Source organism: Stegostoma tigrinum, chromosome 21 (genome assembly GCF_030684315.1).
Source record: "Stegostoma tigrinum isolate sSteTig4 chromosome 21, sSteTig4.hap1, whole genome shotgun sequence".
NCBI classification, from domain to species: Eukaryota; Metazoa; Chordata; class Chondrichthyes; order Orectolobiformes; family Stegostomatidae; genus Stegostoma; species Stegostoma tigrinum.
In genome coordinates, this window is record NC_081374.1 from 3,476,344 (window position 1) to 3,500,232 (window position 23,889).

Genomic DNA, 23,889 nt, shown 5'->3' on the forward strand with positions numbered 1-23,889 from the left:
TTCCGGATTTATGTAATTTATTAAATTTAAATTTCTCAGCTTCAGTGACAGAATTTAAAAATTGTAGCTCAGTATCATTAGACACACCCTTTAGATTACAAGTCCACTGATATAGCTACTATGCAATTGTAATGCGCAAAATTATTGAAGAATGTTACCTAATAAAGGGGAGAGTGGAAGAAATATAAGATATTTGTTTGGGCACAGTAAGTTCCATCACGATATATAGACTCGCTTTAAGGAAGTAGTGACCTTCATGTTCTTTATCTCAATGTTCTTTTTGTCATTGAATTGCTTTTAAAGCCGTATACTGATAACAGGTTAGTGATAGTAGGAACTGCAGATGCTGGAGAATCTGAGAGAACAAGGTGTAGAGCTGGATGAACACAGCAGGCCGAGCAGGAGAGCGGACCTTTCGGGTCTAGACATTTAAGAAGAAGGGTCTAGGCCTGAAACGTCAGCTTTCCTGCTACTCTGATGCTGCTTGCTGTGTCCATCCAGCTCTACATTTTGCTATCTCTTATACCAGTAACAGGTGGAAGCTTTGAGATAAGTGACCAGTTAATGTGCTTCAGTGATATTGGTTGAGGGATGGCAGGGAGAGTTCTGCCTCTTTAAAGAATACCATGAAAGCTTTTATGTACTCTTGAGAGAGCACACAGATTTGTTATCTGATTTGAAAAAGTGGTTCCGCAGACAGTGAAGCATTCCCTCAGTATGGCATGGGACAAATTAAGCTGCGTTTTATGCTCAAGAATCTGGTATGGGATTCATGCTCACAGTTTGCTGACCTCAGTGAGAATGCTACCCTCTCAAACATAGCTCATGCAAGTTCTCAAGGAAAAAAGTAGGATAGTGACGTGACTTTATTTTGAGGATTGTGAGACTTTTGAACTCTACCTTAGAAAGATGTGGAGATGAGGTCACTGTTTTTAAAGCAGAGCTAGATTTTTGTTTGGTAGGTGAATCAAAGGATGTAAGGGGTAGATGACAATATGGAATTAAAAATGCAAACAGATCAGCCATGATTTTATTGAATGACAGAGCAAGCTCAAAGAATCCAATCGCCTATTTCTCCTAATCGTATGTTTGCAAGGTCCCACAAACTGCAGTGAGGTGAACAAGCAGATGATCTTAATCAAAGGATAAATATTGTCTCTCACCATATAAATAACATGGGAGCTGTTATTTTCATCTGAAAGCACACTTGACCTGAAAGTTGTCTCACACCGATCACTGACTGCACTTTAAAAGATTTAGCTTAGCTCACCGATCCTACAAAATTAGTAGCCTCAATCTCCACTCCTTCAAGCCCTGACCCAGATTCCCTTGTATTTTCAGACAGCACAGAAAATGTTGTATCTAATGATTCCTTAGTGTAAGTCATTTTAAGCCATGCTGTCCATGGAACATTTTGATAAGGATAGAAACTAAAGGTGACTATTCAGCCCCTCGAGCTATTCAGTGAGGTTGTGGCTCATCTGTATCTGAACATCATTCACCTGCCTTGGCTTATGTCCTTTTCTCCCTTTTTCCTGGGGTCTCCATTTCAATTTTAAATTAGTTGAGCTAGCAGCTAGTGCATTTTTGTGAAAGTTTCACAGTCTGCCATTCTTTTTACAAAGAAGTGTTTCCCAGCTTTTTGCCAAGTATCTTCTCTGATTTGAATGCTGTCCTCCATCAGCAGAAAAGTTTTGTTGATCTACCCTATTTGATTCTATTGAAAATCTTAAACTTCTCAATCAAATAGTCCCTTACCTTCTATACTACAAGAACCGTATGCCTAGTTTATGCAATCTCTTCACAATCAAATGCTTGGATCTCCTGCTGCTTCTGGTTTTAGGTGAATGAGTGACTTATTACCAAGGAATTCACTGTAAACGACTGCACCTGGGCCAGCTGGCTGGCAGACTTTAACCGTACCATGACGTATTTTACAACTGGCATCTTCCCATCTATTTTTAATCATCCAAATAATACCAGGGGATTTGTTCTGACTTGCTGTGTTCTTCTTTCATCTGCAATTTAGCTAATCCCTCTACAGCACTTCTATATTTCATAACTGCAATCTGCTTTCAACATGTTTTCTATCTCAACCACTCAGTTCTGGGTGTGTAAACCAGTCTGCCAATTCAGGAAGCCTTTGAATATCTCTCTGCCTGAGGCAGATACAGTGGAATTCTCTCCAGGCATTCTGTCCAACATAAAACCCTTGCCGAATATTAGAAAACTGACTTACTGCTCTTTCCTTTCTCCCCTGTTTGCAGGAACTCGCTGAACACACATTGACTGCACTTCATAAATAATTAATTGCACATGAAGTAACCTAGAATGTTGCACAAGAACACTATCTTAACGCAAATTTTATTTTCATTTCAGAGATTGATGTCTAAAGTAGTATTGGCTCTAAGACTGAGCCCTGTCCTTCTGGCTCACTAAATCGGAGGATCAGTTAGGGGATTCATCAGGGGGCTAAATCTCTGCCCCTCCAGTGGTCTTATGGGTTTATTTGATAGCATTTCTAGCTGCCACTCAGTGGATCATACAGTCAACAAAAGTTAGCTGTCTTTTCTCAAAAACCTTTCCTTTGGCATTTAACTTTGATAAATTGGAATACATAGCTATAGATCAGTGCCCCCAAACCCTCCCCAAGCTCAGGTGTGGGTGAACCCTCTTTCCCATACCCTTACTCCTGCCTAAATTATACCCCCTTGGTGTTTGATAGGAGGGCCAGTATCCAGGGCAGCAACAGCGACTGGAGTCAAAAGATGAGGCAGTCAGAAAGACTCAGCAAATTGTTGACAGATTCATGAGCAGATAATCTGCTTGTAGTGGCTAGATAAATATTGACTAGGGCATCAGATGAAGCTCTGTTCATTTTCTTGGGTGAAAGGAACTTAATTTCATTAATAATGTTTGTTACTAAATTGTATTGTGACTTTTTTAAACTCTGAGCAAGAATCTGAAAGTCAGTCTGCACAGTTAGCATGTTCAAAGGTTTCACAAAAGAGAGATTTGAGAGGTAATTTACACAGTTAAAAAATTGCAGCACGTTGCTGTGCAGAGGGACTTGGGTGTCCTTATGCATGAATTACTGAAGGTGGGATTGCAGGTGCAGGAGGTAATTAAAAAAGGCAAATGGAATTTTGTCTGCCATTGCTCGAGGGATGGAGTTTAAAAACAGGGAGGCTATGCTGCAGCTGTATAGGGTCCTGGTGAGGCCACACCTGTGGTACTGTGTGCAGTTTTGGTCTCTTTACTTGAGAAGGGATATACTAGCACTGGAGGGGATGGAGAGGAGATTCACTCGATTGATTCCAAGAATTGAGAGGGTTGGATTTTGAGTAGACTGGGATTATACTCATTGGAATTCAGAAGACTGAAGAGAGATCTTATAGAAACATATAAGATTATGAAGGGAATAGATAAGGTGGAGGCAGGGAGGTTGTTTCCGCTAGCAGGTGAAACTAGGACTAGAGGGCATCGCCTCAAAATAAAGGGAAGCAAATGTAGGACTGAGGTCAGGAGGAACTTCTTCACCCAAAGAGTTGTGAATCTGTGGAATTCCCTGCCCAGTGAAGTGGTTGAAGCTACCTCACAAAATGTTTTTCAGGCAAGGCTAGATAATTTTTTGAACAGTAAAGGAATTAAGGGTTATGGTGAGTGGGTGGATAAGTGGAGCTGAGTCTCAAAAAGATCAGCCATGATCTGATTAAATGGTGAGACAGGCTCAAGGGACCAGATGGCCTACCCCTGCTCCTAGTTCGTATGTTCTTAATTCCAGAGATTTGGGGTCTAAGGAGTTGTTTGCACAACCATCATCATTGAGGTGATAAAATCAGGGATGCTCAGGAGGCCAAAATTTAAGAAATGCCGATATCTCAGGAGGTTAGCATATTGGAGGAGACTTTAGTGAGAAGCCATTGACAGATTGAACAGGAGAATTTTAAAATCAAGATGTTACCAGGCGGCACGGTGGCTCAATGGTTAGCACAGCTGTCTCACAGCATCAGGGACCCGGGTTTGCACACTCCTCCCGCATCTGAGTGGGTTTCCTCCGAGTGCTCCGGTTTCCAAAGTCCAAAGATATGCCGGCTAGGTAGACTGGCAGTGCTAAATTGCCTATAGTGTTCAGGGCTGTGTAGATTAGGTGGGTTATAGGGGGATGGGTCTGGGTGGGGTGCTCTGAGGGTCGGTGTGGACTTGTTGGGCTGAAGAGCCTGTTCCCACACTTGGGATTCTAAGAATAGTATATCCACAATACTTTCTTCCAGTGATGCCTGGAGTTGATGAGCAGATAATGATGACAGGATCTGCTATTAGGCAGTTTCACATTCATAGTTTGCAATACCAGAAACAGCTTACTGGTGGCGCACTGATAGGAAGTGTAGCCAGTTTGTTATGTCTGACTGTGCTTCCTGCATGGTGAGGGTTTGTTTCTAGATTATTTTTGTAAGTGAGAGAGATTGATCCATCCCCAGCCTGTAATTCAGTGGCTCAGCAACGTGAACCGATACCAGTTAAAGTGTAATATGTAATATTTAATATTACTAAGTGCCATTACAGATACTGCACCATTATTTTGTGTGTTAGATTTTTGAGCAGTAGGGGAATCAAGGGTTGCAGAGAAAGAGCAGGAAAGTGAACGTGAGGAATGTCACATCAGCCGTGATCCTGTTGACTCACAGAACAGGTTCAGGGGTTAAATGGCCTACTCCTGTTCCTATTTCTAATGGTGTCACGAGTGGCTAAAATTTGAGACATCCCAACTATAAGTGAGATTCCGTCTTCATGATAATACTAACTGATGTGAGAATCTGACTGAAAGGAAAGCAGAGCAGTTAATACTGATGTGTTACTTTTTGAATACCAGTTTATTTAGTTTTGTCTTCACTGGCCTACATTCAATATAAACACACAAGTTGCTGAATAAACTGGCTTGCTTTGAGGCGCCCTGAGTAAATACTGGTGCATTCTGAGACCCCCACTTTCAGTCAGCTGACAGTCCTTAGGGACCCTCAGTAAATACTGATGCATGAGAGGAGACAGTGGCCAGTGGTGCTGTTGCTAGACTATTAATCCAGAGACCAAGGTAAAGTGTAGGGGAGAGATAATGGGAACTGCAGATGCTGGAGAATTCCAAGATAATAAAATGTGAGGCTGGATGAACACAGCAGGCCAAGCAGCATCTCAGGAGCACAAAAGCTGACGTTTTAGGCCTAGACCCTTCATCAGAGAGGGGGATGGGGAGAGGGAACTGGAATAAACAGGGAGAGAGGGGGAGGCGGACCGAAGATGGAGAGTAAAGAAGATAGGTGGAGAGAGAATAGGTGGGGAGGTAGGGAGGGGATAGGTCAGTCCAGGGAAGACGGACAGGTCAAGGAGGTGGGATGAGGTTAGTAGGTAGATGGGGGTGCGGCTTGGGGTGGGAGGAAGGGATGGGTGAGAGGAAGAACCGGTTAGGGAGACAGAGACAGGTTGGACTGGTTTTGGGATGAGGTGGGTGGGGGGGAAGAGCTGGGCTGGTTGTGTGGTGCAGTGGGGGGAGGGGACAAACTGGGCTGGTTTAGGGATGCAGTTGGGGAACCCTGCAGCCTAATGGTATCAATGTGGACTTCACCAGTTTCAAGATCTCCCCTTCCCCAACTGCCCATGGCCACCCCCTTGGTCTGTAGGAAGTGGGAGGAATCGAAAGAGAAGTCATTGAGGGTGAGGACGAGTTCGGCTAGGCCGTTGACGGTGTCGGTGGAAGGGCATTGATCAGGCCTGCAGGACAGGAAGATGTGGAGGGCCTTGAGGCCATATGCATGCGGATTGCAGGTGTATAGGGACTGGACGTCCATGGTGAAAATGAGGTGTTGGGGGCAGGGAATTGGAAGTTCTGGAGGAGGTGGAGGGCGTGGATGGTGTCACAGACGTAGGTGGGGAGTTCCTGGACCAAAGGGGAGAAAATGGAGTCCAGATAGGTGGAGATGAGTTCGGTGGGGCAGGAGCAGGCTGAGACGATGGGTCGACCAGGGCAGGCAGGTTTGTGGATTTTGGGAAGGAGATAGAAACGGGCTGTGCGGGGTTGGGGAACAATGAAGTTGGAGGCTGTGGGTGGGAGGTCCCCTGAGGTGATGAGGTCATGAATGGTGTTGGAGATGATGGTTCGGTGCTCGGGTGTGGGGTCATGGTGGAGGGGGCGGTAGGAGGTGGTGTCGGAGAGTTGGCGTCTGGCCTTGGGGATGTAGAGGTCAGTGCGCCATACTACCACTGCGCCACCCTTGTCTGCGGGTTTGATGGTGAGGTTGGGGTTGGAGCGGAGGGAGCAGACGGCTGCCCGTTCTGCGGAGGAGACGTTGGAGTGGGTGAGAGGGGTGGAGAGGTTGAGGCGGTTAATGTCTCGACGGCATTTAGAGATGAAGAGGTCGAGGGAAGGTAGGAGGCCTGGGGGTGGTGTCCAGGAGGAGGACTTGTGTTGGAAGCGGGTGAAGGGGTCAGTGGAGGGAGGGTTAGGTTCCCGGTTGAAGAAGTAGGCGTGGAGGCGAAGGCGAGATGCCAACTCTCTGACACCACCTCCTACCGCCCCCTCCACCATGACCCCACACCCGAGCACCAAACCATCATCTCCAACACCATTCATGACCTCATCACCTCAGGGGACCTCCCACCCACAGCCTCCAACCTCATTGTTCCCCAACCCCGCACGGCCCGTTTCTATCTCCTTCCCAAAATCCACAAACCTGCCTGCCCTGGTCGACCCATCGTCTCAGCCTGCTCCTGCCCCACCGAACTCATCTCCACCTATCTGGACTCCATTTTCTCCCCTTTGGTCCAGGAACTCCCCACCTACGTCTGTGACACCACCCACGCCCTCCACCTCCTCCAGGACTTCCAATTCCCTGGCCCCCAACACCTCATTTTCACCATGGACATCCAGTCCCTATACACCTGCAATCCGCATGCATATGGCCTCAAGGCCCTCCACATCTTCCTGTCCCGCAGGCCTGACCAATGCCCCTCCACCGACACCCTCATCCGCCTAGCCGAACTCGTCCTCACCCTCAACGACTTCTCTTTCGATTCCTCCCACTTCCTACAGACTAAGGGCGTGGCCATGGGCCCCAGCTATGCCTGCCTCTTTGTAGGTTACGTGAACAGTCCCTCTTGCGCACCTACACAGGTCCCAAACCCCACCCCTTCCTCCGTTACATTGATGACTGTATCGGAGCCGCCTCTTGCTCCCCAGAGGAGCTCGAACAGTTCATCCACTTCACCAACACCTTCCACCCCAACCTTCAGTTCACCTGGGCCATCTCCAGCACATCCCTCACCTTCCTGGATCTCTCAGTCTCCATCTCAGGCAACCAGCTTGTAACTGATGTCCATTTCAAGCCCACCGACTCCCACAGCTACCTAAAATACACCTCCTCCCACCCACCCTCCTGCAAAAATTCCATCCCCTATTCCCAATTCCTCCGCTTCCGCCGCATCTGCTCCCACGATGAGGCATTCCACTCCCGCACATCCCAGATGTCCAAGTTCATCAAGGACCGCAACTTCCCCCCACAGTGGTCGAGAACGCCCTTGACCGCGTCTCCCGCATTTCCTGCAACACATCCCTCACACCCTGCCCCCGCCACAACCGCCCCAAGAGGATCCCCCTCGTTCTCACACACCACCCCACCAACCTCCGGATACAACGCATCATCCTCCGACACTTCCGCCATCCACAATCCAACCCCACCACCCAAGACATTTTTCCATCCCCACCCCTGTCTGCTTTCCGGAGAGACCACTCTCTCTGTGACTCCCTTGTTCGCTCCACACTGCCCTCCAACCCCACCACACCCGGCACCTTTCCCTGCAACCGCAGGAAGTGCTACACTTGCCCCCACACCTCCTCCCTCACCCCTATCGCAGGCCCCAAGATGACATTCCACATTAAGCAGAGGTTCACCTGCACATCTGCCAATGTGGTATACTGCATCCACTGTACCCGGTGCGGCTTCCTCTACATTGGGGAAACCAAGCGGAGGCTTGGGGACCGCTTTGCAGAACACCTCCGCTCAGTTCGCAACAAACAACTGCACCTCCCAGTCGCAAACCATTTCCACTCCCCCTCCCATTCTTTAGATGACATGTCCATCATGGGCCTCCTGCAGTGCCACAATGATGCCACCCGAAGGTTGCAGGAACAGCAACTCATATTCCGTTTGGGAACCCTGCAGCCCAATGGTATCAATGTGGACTTCACCAGTTTCAAAATCTCCCCTTCCCCCACCGCATCCCAAAACCAGTCCAGTTCGTCCCCTCCCCCCACTGCACCACACAACCAGCGCAGCTCTTCCCCTCCACCCACTGCATCCCCAAACCAGTCTGACCTGTCTCTGCCTCCCTAACCTGTTCTTCCTCTCACCCATCCCTTCGTCCCACCCCAAGCCGCACCTCCATCTCCTACCTACTAACCTCATCCCACCTCCTTGACCTGTCCGTCTTCCCTGGACTGACCTATCCCCCCCCTACCTCCCCACCTATACTCTCTTCTCCACCTATCTGCTTCTCTCTCCGTCTTCGGTCCGCCTCTCCCTATTTATTCCAGAACCGTCACCCCATCCCCCTCTCTGATGAAGGGTCTAGGCCCGAAATGTCAGCTTTTGTGCTCCTGAGATGCTGCTGGGCCTGGTTCATCCAGCCTCACATTTTATTATCTTGGATTCTCCAGCATCTGCAGCCCCCATTATCAGTGAGAACCTTGATGAGTTGCTGCAGTGCACCTTGGATGTGGTATGCACTGTAGCTACTGTGTATTAGTGCTAAAGAGAGTGACTGTTTTAATTTGGAGACAGGATATGGATCAAGTGAGCCACTTTGTCCCGAAGGGTGTCAAGCTTCTTGAGTGTTTTTAAAGATGCACAACAAAGTTTAAAAGTATTTAAGCGTATTCTACCATACTCCTGACTTGCACCTTGGGAGTAATGAACATGGCTCTTGATTGTCAGATGGTGAGTTGCTGTCAATAAATCGAATCACTTTTCACTGGAGTATTTCTGTATTTTAACTGGTGTTTTTTAGGGAGTTAAATTCTATAATTGCACAGTTCGTAAAGTCTTTGGTGAAGAAGACACCAGTAACCTTGGAAATGATCTGTCTGTGACTATAGCACCATCCAGTGGAGAGATTGAGTACAGCAGAGCAACATACTTGTCCTTTGGATGCTATACTTTCTGATGTGAAACTCAGCTGTGTCCTCAAATCATTCACCAAGGTTTGCTATGAACAGGTGAATGAACAGCTTTTACTGTGTTCTAGAGACTTTTTACAAGCATGTCAATGAAATTTCTGATAATCGGACATCCGATCTAATATGACACCCTGTATTCAGGACCTCTAATTTCTGAGAAATCAACAAATAAAATTGAAGAATCCCTACTGGGATGTACAGACTGCAAAGCTGAGAGTTTAAAATTCACCAATATAATTTACACTTAAATCACACTGCAGGAAAAGAAATAAACGGTGAGGCATATGCATGAGGTTAAGTTAGAAATGTCGAAAAGCAGTAAAGTTAAAAGAAAATCAGAAAATTAATGTTACAGAGCTTTTTTGAAAAAAAAAATCATGAGGGAATAAGATTCCAGATCTGTATACTGTTTTTTTAACTACACCATTGAGGCACCTGCTAACCCTGCTAATTTTTTCATCCGGTTTTAACAGTAGGTTAGCGTGTGATTTCCTGAAATTCACACAATTAGTGATATCTACAGATTCTATAAGAAGCTATCCGCGCAGGTTCTGTGCAAAAGTGTCTGACAATGGTATCTGAATTCTGCATTAAGCTACACCTATGTTGGCCAGATGTTGCTGTTTGCTTCATCCGTAATGATGATGATTTACTGTATTAAGTACTGCAAAAGTCCCACGCTTGCATTTTTATCTTGCATGTATTATTGACAAATAATTTTTGATATGATCTTCTGACAGAGGCTATGACTGTGACTGAACTAAATTTGACAGTATGTGCTAAGTAGTTGTAGAAAAAAAATTGATCAGGACATACACTTTTTGATGGGCTAGAAAGGTTTCTTGGGATAAAGTCATCTTCTAGATCTTCAATTGGCCAGATGAACTGTAGACATCTCTCCCAGTTCTGTACTGTGCCACATAAAAGTGTCATTGACAGCGCACACTGGCAATGCTTGTGAGTGCAAGGAGGCTTTGCAAGTAACAATACAAGTCAGGGGAGATATCTGAAGATGTTAGATTCTTAGTAATGATGTCATTAAATTTAGTGTGAAACTGAATTTGTTCCAATCATAAAAGCTGTGTGAGAGTGAATAAAATCTGTGCACTACACCTCCCCGAGTCATCACAAAAGTTAAATATTTTTTAAATTTGCAAAGTTCCCCAACTTTATTCCCCATTGTACTGAATAGTCATCACTATTTATTATGAGAAATTAGTCTCTAGCTACAGATAAACAGTTATAATCCACTGTCATATAATACTACTAATTAAAACACTAATCCCCCTCATAAACTGTACCCTATACAAACAGACAGATAGGGCAAAATTGATTGTAGACAGAAGGGAACAACTGGAAAGACAATTCAGTCACCTTTGTTCCCAGGCTCTATTGTTGAGATGATCCTTATGACTCTTCTGCTGGCCAGCATGTTGCTTCAATTGTCTTTCTCTGGATGTTTCCACTGGTTGGTAAGGGACACAAGGTGACCTGTTCACTCATAAATCATCACTGTCTTATCAGTTAAAAGTCACAGCTTACAACAAGTGTTGTGGAAAAGATAGGCTGGTTTTCCTCAGATTTACAGTGGGTTCAGAGAGATCCTTCCTGAGTTGGGGAAAAGCTATCCATAACAGTTAAATGGTATTAACTGCTGTTGTACGAGCTAAGTTCATACCATTTATAACTTGACAGCAATTGGCATTAATAAAACCACTGGAAGGGTAGATTGTTCTTGGTTTTGGAAGCTGTAAACATGTGCATTGGCTGTGTTTTCAAATAATCCGTGCAGGCATGATGGATCGTATTGCTGCCCCCTATGCTGCTTGATTCTAAGAAATGGGTAAAGCAGAATTGGTTTTGACTGGATGATTGCCTATTTATAACCTGTTTTTTGCTTATGGGCGATTATGGTCTGTTTCTAGGAATTTTTAAATGAATTGCTCTCTGCCTGGACAGGTTTCACGGACTTACTGTTGTGGCACGTACAGAGCGGGTCCAATGAGACAGATCAGCTTGGTGGGAGCAGTGGATGAAGAGGTTGGAGATTACTTCCCTGAATTTCTGGACATGTTGGAAGACTCTCCATTTTTGAAAGTAAGTGTGTCAACTTTAATGGCGAAGGATTTGAGCTTCATTGCACAGAGCAGGATGGTATGTATGTACCATCCTCTGTGGCAGCACGTCGGAATATTATGGGTTCAGTTCCCACTCCTGAGACAGGAGCTAGGCTGATGTTCTCATTGCAGTACTGTATGAGTGTTACCCTATCGGGCTAAACAGGCCATTTCTGTCCCCTTAAATAATGTAAAAGATTCCCAATTGTATAAAAAGGGCAACATAAGGTAAAGCAGTAACAAATCAATAAAAGGCTTTCAGGGAAGAGACAATCCACATACTGTCTTGAAGGGAATAAATAGAACATCCTAAGATGATGCTCCCTAGATAACAAAGGAAATAAATGTTGAAATGAAAAGAAAAAAAGAATCTTACGACAGATGTCAGGAGCAGGGTTAATTTTAATACTTTGGAGATTTATAGAGGTTTGAGATGGAATTAGAAAGATTCACACAGGAGGTAGAAAGGTGTTAGGAGAACACATTGGTCTGTAACAGCAAAATGAACCCAAAATGTTTTGAAAAATATGAGGGTCTTGCTAGTGAAACAGATAATACTTGTTAAGCGAGTAAAGGATTCCCTCCGTGTAGAGGCAGAGGACATGAGTATTTAAATGAGTCTTTTCCATTTGTCTTTATAAAGTAAGCAGTTGATATGAAGGCTGCATGAAAGAGGTGAAAGTAATTGGCCAGGTGGAAATGAACAGAAAGGCCAATGGAATGCATCATAAGTTACTAAAAGCAGCAATAGTAACAATAGTAGAAGCATTACTGAATATGCAATTCCAATGGTTTACTTCCATTGAAGAAAAGTGAGAAACCTGAAGCCCATCTGCCTGATGGTGATGTTATTAGAAACCATTTTCAGGGACTCCGCAAGTTTTCATTTGGAAATGTCTAGGTTAATCAAGGAGAGTCAGTCTGGATTTGGTAAAGGCAGACCATGTCTGATTGGGTTGATTTATTATTTGCTGAAGGAACAGAACATGTTGATCATCAGTCCGTCAGAAGTAAATCTAGTTTTTCAAAAACATGTGACATTGTTGCCACGTAGGATCACATTAAGATCGAAGCTAGTGAAATTAAAGAGAGTGCCAGTTTTGATGCAAAATTGGTTCAGTGACAGGTAGTAAAGGATGATGGTGAATGGGGGGCATGGATTGTGTACTGATGCAGTGAAAAGTGAAATGGTGTAGTTTACCTTGACTGTACTCGATGACTGGGCATTCAATACCTTCTCTCTACAGAAATACAAAGATTCACAACTCATAAGTGCGGAAAAATGATCACTCCTCATCTCAGTTCTAAACGGATGAGCCCTTATCCTGAGATTGTACCCATGTGTTGTAGACTAAGCAGCCAGAGGAAGTAGCCTTTGGTGTTCCACCCTCTGAATCTTGTATCAGTGAACTCACCTGTCGTTCTTAAGCGCAGAAAGGATAGGGCCATTTTAGTCAATCACTTCTGGTAGGATAAACCAGCTGTCCTAGGAATGTTTCTAAAGAACATCTGTTGCACCCCACTTAAGGCAAGTATGTCCTTGCTTGGAGTTGAATATGGCATGTGATAACAAGAGTATTGCTTCACCAAAGCCCTATACAATTCAACAAGATTTCCTTGCTCTTGTATGCCACTCTGTTTTCAGTAAACATCAAAATGCCATTTATCTTCCTGTGCAATATTCTGTTATTCTGATCCAGAGAAGAATGAGAAATTTTTTAAGAAGTGAGTTGTCATCATCAGGAATGCGCTGCACGAGAGGCTGGTTGAGGTAGGTTCATAGTAACTTCCAAAAGCAAACTGGCTAAACACTACAAAACTCAAAATACTTAATGCAGAGAGAGGGGCCAAATTTCCTAGTGAGGCCATGCTGGTGTAAAAGCTTCCTACAAAAAAGTTGAAGTTATGGAGCTGTTGGGTAAGTTCAGGGTGCTGAAACTAATTGGGTAGCTTCTTTGGAGATCTGAAAAGTCGAATGATTTCCTCCTGTGCTTTATGATTTAATGAAATCTAAATGATTTAGGTACCAGAACTATTTTAAGTAATATTTGCTGTTCCATTTTGATCAGATGACACTGCCATGGGGCACCCTGTCCAGCCTTCAGCTACACTGCCGGTCACAGAGTGATGATGGCCCAATAATGTGGGTAAGGCCTGGTGAGCAGATGATCCCAACTGCAGACATGCCCAAGTCCCCTTTTAAGAGACGACGGTAGGAAGACACTTGAAGGTTATCTATTTTGAGAGACTTTTGAATGCGTGAAGAGTTCAACCATGACTGTTTCCATTTTTGCACAGGTCAATGAACGAAATCAAGAATCTCCAGTATCTACCTCGGGCCAGCGAGCCTCGTGAAATACTCTTTGAAGATAGAACACGAGCTCACGCAGATCATGTGGGCCAAGGCTTCGATTGGAAGAGCACAGCAGCTGTAGGTGTGCTCAAGGCAGTCCAATATGGAGAATGGTAGGACAACTAACTCTTGTGTGTAGCAAACCGTACGTGTACATGCAGTCCCACCATGAAACCTCGCCTGTAAACTCTCTCCCCTCAAACAAACCTTTCTGTGCTCTTTATTCTCGTAAATTCAAACCAAGACAAGTCTTTTCCTGTCAGCCCCTTCAGCCTACCAACCTGTCAGCCCCAGCAATCTGGTATGCTCTGAATTCTACCTCCTGTGGTAATGCAGCATTCCGCGAATGCTTTAGTGAGGATACTTGTCAATGGCCCACGTTTTGCCATTGCAGTCGTCTTGTATCACTTCATTAATGTGCTTTCTCTTACTCAACTGACTTACCCATGTTCTATTCCTGATTACTTTTAAAAGGTACATTCATTGTGTTTTTTTTTATGAAGTTTGATAACCTGGTAAAAGCAGATTATTCTTGTATCCCATAATTCAACCACTCTGACCTGACTCACCTCAAGATTGGAATTGTTAAAATCCCATTTAACACAACCTTCAATTTCTGTTGTCTCTTTGACAGGAGTGACCAGCTTCGAGTAACCAAAGACGTGATCTGCTTTCATGCAGAGGATTTCACAGATGTTGTACAGAGATTACAGTTGGATCTACATGAGCCCCCAGTGTCCCAGGTATTTACTGTTTGCATGAGTTTTACATTACTTTGCTTGTAGAGCTGTGTGCATGTATCAGGTATCCATTGCTGGCCATTGGGGTTCAGCTCATTGAATGCTTTGCTATTTCTCCCAACTTAATGTGAATTGGAGTGTTGTTGAATTTGTGAGAGTTACATCTGCTTTAATTCTTTCTGAAGTTTGGACAGGTACTGAGGAGCGCAAGTAGATTCATTTGAATAAATGTATCCGCAATGTGTCTGCTTCCAGCTGAGAAAAAAATAACTGGTCTCATTTGTATAGCAAGTAAACCATTAGAAATTAGATTTTCTCTTTAATAAAACATGAAAGAATTGCGGATGCTGTAAATCAATAGCAAAACCAGAAATTGCTTGAAAAGTTCATCAAGTCTGGCACCATCTGTGCAGAGAAATCAGTGTTTTGGGTCAAGTGACTCTGCCTTCTAGATTTTTTTTGGTCTTTCTCCTCAATCTTAATCCAGTTTTTCTTTCCTATCTTACATTTCGTTATTTCTTTGTCAGTCATTAAATCCCGTTGGCTAAGGAAGTCAACTGTTAGTCCCACCATTCACGAGTCGTTAATGTCCTGTTGCCTTCATTGTACCTTCAGCAACTTATAAAACAAAAATAAATTGTCAAGCTGAAGGGTGTAGGACAAAATCTAACTAGCAGGTCATGGTGCAAGATGCCTATTCCAGCTGTTTTTGTGCCAATTTCACTTGTTGCAGGTTAATGTCAATATTACCCTTTTCCTTCACAGTGTGTACAATGGGTGGATGAAGCAAAACTCAACCAATTAAGGCGGGAAGGCATCCGGTACTCAAGGATCCAACTCTCAGACAATGACATATACTTTATTCCTCGAAATGTCATACATCAGTTTAAAACTGTATCTGCCGTTTGCAGCTTAGCCTGGCACATACGCCTGAAGAGATACCAGCAGGAAGAAGCAGAACCAAACAATGACTCTGAAATCACTTCTAAAGAGATTAAGACAGAGACCAATGTAAGCTGTTCAGATGACACAGTAATAAAACCTGAAATCCAGGCCCAATTGCCAGTAATACAGGAAGATCACAGTCATCAGACCCAGGATCAGCAAGGTTTTCCTCAATGACGTGTGTACATATTTGACTTTTTAAATAAATATTTTTTTCTTTCTTTTTAAACAGGGATGTGAAGTTTTAGTTTTATAAGTTGGCCGGGATTCAAATTTTTGGTGAAGAAATCGTGCCGTTCTTTAAAGTGTGCTGCTTGAATTGCAGTGACATTTCAAAGCACTTGGCAAGTGACCGCTGGCCCTGTTTACACAGATGTTTGACCTGCTCATGGATAGGAATTGGACCTACTTAATCTCAGCCTTTAGATAAGATGCTGAAAAAAAATAGTAGCAGTGCTGGTCTTGCAGTCAATCACAGAGAAACGGATGCAAAAAAATCGCAGGATTATGACCAGCATTACAAATCACCAACCTGACAGAAGGAGGATTAATTATTGCGTTCATTGCTTAGAATGAAGAGAGCCATGCTATTTTCTGTCATTTCACATTCTAGTTGCTTTTAGTTGAAACTAGAAAATATGCTTACTAGCAAAATAGATTCTTTAGAAACCTCAGAATACTCTCACTAAGGTACTATTTACTCTCCAGAAATTAAACTTGCCATTCTCACTCTGTCTGGATTAATATCTGTGAATCTAGTCATTCCAGATCAATGTGGTTAATTCACAACTACCTGCTCAGTTGTGCGCAGCTCGAGCAGACAGTGAATGTGGCTTGCCAGTGCCTTCCACGTTCTGACAATAAATAAAATTTAGAAATCCAAAAATGGCAAAATACTGGATGCTGTGGCGAGAAGGTTTTTGTCATGTGATTATCATCTTGGATATGGTTCAACAAAGCACACTTCTCACTGGATTATAAAACATGGTGAAATAACAGCACCGAAAGCAGTGACTCACTTCACCTGTTCTCACTTACCTATTATTGCACACATGAGACGCTTCCCACTTTTAATTACCGCTTCCTGTCCTTTTCCCGTTTACCTTCTCTGGCTTTCTGCCTCCACCCCTGCATCAAACGCTTCCATAAATGTCAGTGCTGCCTGCCACATGGGATGGTTGAAGCATAGTGTTTCCACAACCTGTCGCTTTGAAGAAACTCCTCTTTCATTCTGTGCTATGTTGTCAGTGATTATCTTTTACTTGTGTCCCCTTCCTTTTGGACTGTCCTATGAGTGGAAACAATCCCCTTGTGTCACCCTGTGAGACCCCTTCATAATCTCAAGGCACTTATCAGGCTCTCCAGGCAAAGGACACCCCGAACCTGCTTGATCTTTCCTGAATGTCACCGCATCCTTTTTTTTTGAGGATTAGGCTTTCACAGAGCTGCATTGTAGGATGATAGACAGAAAAAGACCAGTTTCTCCATCTATCAGATACAGGCCAGGTGCCCTTACCATCCACAAATATCAACACAGTCTAGCTGGAGCAGGAACAGATTTAAAAACAAGAGCCAGGTGGTCATTTTAGGGTGGGATATAATGGAACATACACCCATTTAAGAATAAAACCAGAGGAGAACACATTCTTTGCTGTTTATAAAACATCTTATTTGTCTACTTTAGTCTGCTGTGATCTCTGCTCCAACCTGGAGCTGGCCCAGTAAGGAGTGAATCTGCAATTAACACCTGAATTGGCAGCTTGTCATTATCCTCAGGAAATCAAACACTTGCTCCATATAATCCAGCACTTCTAAATCTTGTAATGCATCACTGCACCCTTTCTTGTTTCACCATGCCTCCCCAGGCCTTCTGCACCTAAGGTAGTCTCCACCCGTTATTCTCGAAATCCCTCCCAGAGTCTCAGCTTTTCTAAAATAAATTAGCCCAGAATTTCACATTTGTATAAGTAGTAAAGATGAGTTCAAATAGGTCTATGGTCTGTATACATTGGAACTGATGGCACATGATAAATGTGGCTGAGTAGCTTCTGTTTATGTTTAAGACCAGCCAAGTGTATGTGGAAGAATTGTGTATTTGCGCTTGATTAACTAAGGAATGGGCAATAAGCGTTAGCCTAGCTAGTGATACCCACATCCTGTGAATGATTTAAAAACTAAAATATTTTTAACCACAGCCATGGTCCAGGTCAGTATTGGCCTTATACTGTGGTGCCATCTGCTGCTGAGCTTTGTATTGCTAAACTGGCATTGTTGATCTATTCTGAGTTCCTTTCACCTCTGCAGTATAAGGAGCTAATATCAGGTGCAGTCCATCACTAAGACTCTTGTCTCCCAGTCCTTACATATGTGAAATGAATCATTTGATTTTCTGCCAGGGTTCTACAGTAAAATTGGCTGCCAAAGAGTAAAGGTGCAGATTTGGCACTTTCTCTCGCCCTCTGTTTACGCATGCTGATTAGGGCGGAATATGACCTTAATGCTTAACCTTGTGCAAATTTGCTCCTTCTCATCCATTCAATACTTAGGGACTCCTTAAAATCCAACAGCTAAAGGAAAAACATGTTTAAAACTGTGATCAGGGGACTTGAAGGATGGAAAATCCATGATTGGCAAAATGGTCCCTATCTTGTTTGCTGTCATGTAAGGCTCATGCTTTTGTTTTGAAACTTGTGAAAGTCTGGAACTTGGAGAAAACCGCTGACTACAGTTAATCAAACCCATGTTCAGTAAGTGTATTATCTGATGAGCACACGCTTTCACCACCAGCCACCATTCAGTCTCTGCCTCTGTCCCTGTTCTGAATTATTGCTCATCAGTGCTGTTTTGATCAATGTTTCTTCAAACTTTACAGCCTATAAATATGATGTGTGCTATGCTGTTTATCACCTCCCTGTATCGTGTGTGGAAACAGAGATTGAGTTCACCATGTGTAGAATCGGGATCTTTCAGAGTGATGTCCAGGATACTACTACTACACAAGGTGCAGTAGAAATCTAGAATGCTTTCCCTTTTTTTAATGATGTATTATGGGTTATAGCACCAAGAAGGAGATTTGGAGTAAAGATTCAGATTGGCTATGATCTAATGAATTGGATGGACGGTCTCAAGGAAGCTGAATGGCCTTCTCCCAATGTTATCTCCTCCTCCAAATCATGCCTTAGCAGGGCTTCAGAGCATAGGAATTGCAATCAAAGAAAAATAGCTTGCATCCTGATTGTTGCTTGTTACAACGATTATGGAGTTTTTAACTAACCAGAGTGGCAATGGTCAATCTCCATCAATTAACCTACAATAAAGCCAAATAAGCAAGGAAAGCCCCAGCTGCTGGAAATTTTGGGGAATGATAGAGCTGACTATTGCTTTTTTAAAATATCTTGTCCTCTCTACCTTAGCCCAAACCTGCCCGCAGCAATGGTGTTTCCTTCTTGATACCTTAAATCACAAATTGCAGAATAAATGAGGCTCGAGTCAGTCACTGTTGAGAGTGGTGGGGATGCCACATTATAAGTATTATTTCATACGTACCACTGCTAAATTCCTAACATTTTGATATTTGTGAAAGAAATAACTTGAGCTTATTTGAAACTGCTAATGAAAGCACGTGGCTGCTGTGTTTAGGGAGGTGCTCCTTAATCTCAACCACAGAGATCTGGTTCTTTCTCCATGTTGGATTCTACCTAATTCAATCCTGTGCTCACTGCACATGATTCGTTTCCCTGTGAGCTGGCCAATTCAAAACTAGAAGATTTATTTATTTTAAAATATCCAATTTAACCTCCACTGAAAATTCAGTGGGTCTCAATGAGTTTAAATTAGGGAAAACTATTCTACCAACTGGAAGGTCAAGAACCAGAATTATAGATGTAAGGTAATTGACAATGAGGCCAAAGGGAAGCTGGGGAAAAAGTGACATTATTTCAAAATAACAAGTTGTTGTGACACAGAATGCACAATTAGAGCATGTGGTGAAAGCAAATTTTGTAAAGAGTTGGATAAATACTAATTGAGGAATAACTTCTGCTCTGGATAGGTTTTGTTTTTCCAATAGAAAAATGAGGAAAGTGGGGAAAAACAGAGTAGCGCTGGCAGATCCTAGTGAATGATGCGGAAGCTTCCAGGAACCATATGACCTGCTCATCTTGCTACAGCTTGTGCTCTTACGGTAGGAGGATAAGAGAGTTGATTCAGGGATGATGGGATGAATGGCCTTTTGTGCTGATCGTTCCATCATAATTACAATTTCTACTTTACTGTACTTGTGCTTCAAAAGTACTTAATTTATCAAGTACTTAGAGACATCTCGTGGCAGCGAAAGGTGCTTTAATACAAGCCTGTTCCAATTTGTTTACAAGATTGTCTTTTCAATCCTATCTTCATTTCTGTTCTTGGTTCCCTTGATTTTGTGTAGCATCAGGAGAATTAGGTTCCAGAAAGGATTGGGCTACAATCACATGCTGTCCTAAAATGATAAATAGGCAGAGAAGTATGATCTGCTTGATTTGAATCAAGTCTGAACAGCACTTCCCAGTAAATTCTATGTCCTCAAAGTTGCATTACAGCTTGTGGGAGAAAGCGTTACAGATGTGGTCTGCAATTTTCACGCTGACATGGCAACATTCAGCTGTTAAACTCAACCTTTGTGGGAAGTTTGTGTAATTTTTGGGCTATGTTATGGGAAGCAGTTCCATAAATTTAGGGTTCTATCCCCTTGAGTTTAGAAAGTTGAGCATGACTTAATTGAGACCCTTTAAAATAATAAAACCATTCTGTTGGGTAGCTACATAAAATTATTTCCTCTCTGGAACAATTTCAGAATAAAAGAGATTTGATCAGTAATCAGACATTAACTAATCGAAGGGTGAAATCGAGAAATCTCTTTCAGAGTGAAAATGTGAAGCTCTGTTCCCCCACAATGACCTGTGGACGTTAAAACTAAGATCAATTGATATTTATTGGGCTGGAATATTCAGGTGTTTGGGCAACAGGTGGGTAAATGGAGTTGAGCTGAAGTTGTTTTCCTTGAATAGCAGACTAAATCAAGACTGCATGGCCTGTTGTTTCTTTGATCTGTTTGACAGTGATGGTTATTATATTGATGGGGAGATATTGAAGGGTGGGAGCACATACTTCCATTGTTCAGTGGGAATGAAAAGGAAACCTTGCCACTTGTATAAAAGGATTAGAGTTTAATTTGCATTTTAATAACATTTCACAGCCTTAATGCATCTTAGATGCTTAATACTGATTAAACACACTTGAAATGTAGTTTCTCTTATGCTGTGGAGTAGGATAATAAAAATGCTGCTGCCAGTAGCTTGTAGGTAGAAGACTTTCCAGGTCTGTCTTGCTGTCAAACCTGATGTCAAAATAATTGGATTAACTCATCATGAGACAGCATCAATTACCCCATTTGGTTCGTTCACATCGACCCAACATTTGTGCCCAACAGTCTCTCATTCAACCTTATATTCCATAAGTCTCATCACCTTTCCAAGCCAAGCACGGTTTTGGTACAGGAAGTTTTACTCAGACTGGCTAAATAGACCAGTTTTCAGTGAATAATTTTCTATGCTTGGTTTGCAGCTACCTGCATACATCCTACACTTGGGGAAACCCAATAGTATTATTGTATACGCACTTCACGTAATTCTTTTCTTAACTCCAGTCACAGTATCTGGTTGCTCATTTCATATCACTCATTTGGACCTTAGGAACAGAATTAACCAAGTTAGTCCCTCAACTTTATTCTGCCAAAATGACAAAGGTTCACCTAATGCAGGGTCCATTTTGCCATTGATAATTTGGGCTTTGTATTTGCTTTGGTTACTAATTGAATCACCATAGTATATATGAACAGAAGTCAGTCATTCAGCCTGTAAATTTAAACATTTTCCAAATCCTGAATCATTGAAACTGGGTGGCTGATCCTCAGGAAAATCTTTTTGCCCCAGTGTTGCTCTTCCAACAAGTCTGTCATTTGCTTCCTCCAGCCAATGTCTCACTTAATCTCATTTGCTGAATCTGTGATAGTTACAGTAAAGACATAAACAAACTTAGTAGATGACGAAGTCTGATTTTTTGAATCTGTAGAACTTAATGGTCAAACAATTTAATCTGTGTAAACGGCTCCTAAGCAATGAGCACTTGCCAACATGATGGACAACTTTCTACTGAAGAAAAATTAAATTATCCAGACATATAGGAAAGTAGGAATTCCACAAACTTGTTCTCCACTTTTTATTGAGAGGAGCTATATACAGTGTCTTGTCCCGAAGATGATTTTTAAAGGTAAAACTTGGTCGTTCAAAGTAAAAATTGCTTCCCAGGCACTTGTATTTTCTAATCACTTTACTGTATTTGTAATTTTTTATCCATTTATATTTGTAAGTTGTTTTAAAACAAAGTATGGCTCCTTTAAGATATTGTAATATCGTAGCTTGCAGGAGAATTCCTTCAGGTTTATCTTAATTTACCAATAGTCATCATTATTGAAATGCCTCGATGTATCTAGCAGTAATTTATGAAGACATCTACTTTATTTTTGAACATTTCTATCAGTGTAGCAGAGTTAATGCCCTCAGGGGTGTTGTATTTTTGTATTTGTGTTGAGTATATTTACATTATTGTAAACTTTTCATCCAGTCTGCATGCATTATTGACATCATTGGCTTATAAATCTTCAGAACCGTGACACGCTGTTGCACTGCAAGTTTGTCAGTTTTTGGGGGTGGGGTTGAGGGTCAATGCAATGTCATCTGCAGGTGTGTATGTCTATTCTTGGGGTCATTACATTGTCGTATTTTGCATACACCTTCCATTGCCTGGATCCAAGAGTGAATGTCTTACTATTTGTGAGGTTCTCTGTTTCTTTGTAGAATGGGGGAGGTAGATACTTATGGATCATCAATCCATTATGTCTCACTTCAATCCACTGCCATCCATAATAAGGCCCTTCCTTCAGTCCCAAATCCCAAAACATTTAGCATTGTAAGTGTACTGAGAGAACATTAACTCACTGACATGTGATGAAAGACTCACTTGAAGTTGGCCAGATTCTGTTTGACAACTTGTTGAAAGGGACTTTGAGAATATCACTGGAAATTGTGGGAGATTTGAATGAGGGATCCACCAATGTGTTTCATTGAATGAGTTGCAGAAACACTAAGCTCATATGTGTGTTATGGATATAATGCTGGTCTGAATTAAGCCAGTGGGAGTGATTGTCCAATTGACTTCAGAACTGACGGAGCAGTTTGGGGAATAAATCTCTCAAGACTCATCCAATGGAAAGTGTACTCTCCACCTTCAACTAAGAGTCTCACAGAAACATCGGCTCCTTACTGTGATCCACCAGAAATTGGGCAAGTGTTAAACAAACAAGTCCATTTCCTCAGAATAGATAAGCCACTCCACTTCTTTCAGTGGAGTTGCATTTTCATGATCCCTGGGATTGCACATACTGTGCCCCCACCCCAAAAAAAAGAGCTACCAATCACCCCAATCTGCCCCCCGCCGCCGCCGCCCCCCCCCCCCCCCCAACACCAATACCTACACAAATCAAAATTAAAAGAGCATTCATGCTCTTTGTGTGCTCATTTACCTTAGACCGGGGCTCCTGATTCTTGTTACCTAACTTTGTGAACGGGCAAGCATTTGTTTTGTTTTTGCAAAGTACTGTTCAGCGCATGCGTATACACACGCACACACACGACTCTGTGCAAAGCCAGTGGTACACTGAGAAAATATATTCATGAGAAGCTTACCTGCAATTATGATTTCCAGAAAAGCATTTGCTTGGGAAGTAAGCTTTGCTTTGCTTGGCCTTAGTTCTATTGCAAACCCTATAAATCCTTGTCTCAGTGAAGGGTGTAATAACTTTTTGACGACGCGGAGTGTGAGCAGATGGTACATTTTAAAATAAATAAACCTCTATGTGATATTAACCCTTTGCTCAGTGAATTTCTTTAGCTCACTATATGAATCATGTTTTAACCTTTTGAAATGTTGCTTTGTAAGATTTTAAATTTGAGCGCGCAGATGAAATACATAGAACATTTCTTTGAAGTATTTTTTTAAATAAACTGAAAAAGTGCTGAAGTTGTCCTTTATTGTGATTTTTCTCTTTGATGTGAGGGAACAAACCTAGAATTTACTGCATAGAAACAGGTCATTCAGCCTCAAGCCAGTGCTGGTTTTAATATTCTACATGACTTCCCCAGCCCTCTTCATCTCACCATATCAGCATGTTCTCTAGCTTTTTATAAGTGGAAGCATCTCTACCTGTTTTAGGATCTGTGTGCATTCCATAGTATTGATGGTTTTACAAGCACTGTTGCTAACTGAGTTAAATGGCTCTTTGGTAATAATCCAATGAACTGCATTAAAATTTGTGTTATTAAAGCAAATGCAGCAGCTAAATTGCTAGCAGTATTGAGATGGATTCTGTATCCTGTCTCCCCACCTTACACTTAGCATTGCACATCTCAC

At 42.6% G+C, this 23,889-nt stretch overlaps 1 protein-coding gene across 1 annotated transcript in view; it reads left to right on the top strand.

Annotated features, from left to right (window-relative positions):
• Positions 1-15,610, top strand: part of LOC125462832 (lysine-specific demethylase 9-like) — a 77,030-nt gene extending 61,420 nt beyond the window's left edge. The window contains exons 3-7 of the mRNA XM_048553253.2: positions 11,186-11,323; positions 13,413-13,555; positions 13,642-13,809; positions 14,331-14,439; positions 15,202-15,610. Coding sequence (XP_048409210.1) covers positions 11,186-11,323; positions 13,413-13,555; positions 13,642-13,809; positions 14,331-14,439; positions 15,202-15,558 — 915 coding nt within the window. The 3' untranslated portion in view covers positions 15,559-15,610. The remainder of the gene's footprint in view (positions 1-11,185; positions 11,324-13,412; positions 13,556-13,641; positions 13,810-14,330; positions 14,440-15,201) is intronic.
• The last annotated feature ends 8,279 nt before the right edge of the window (positions 15,611-23,889 follow it).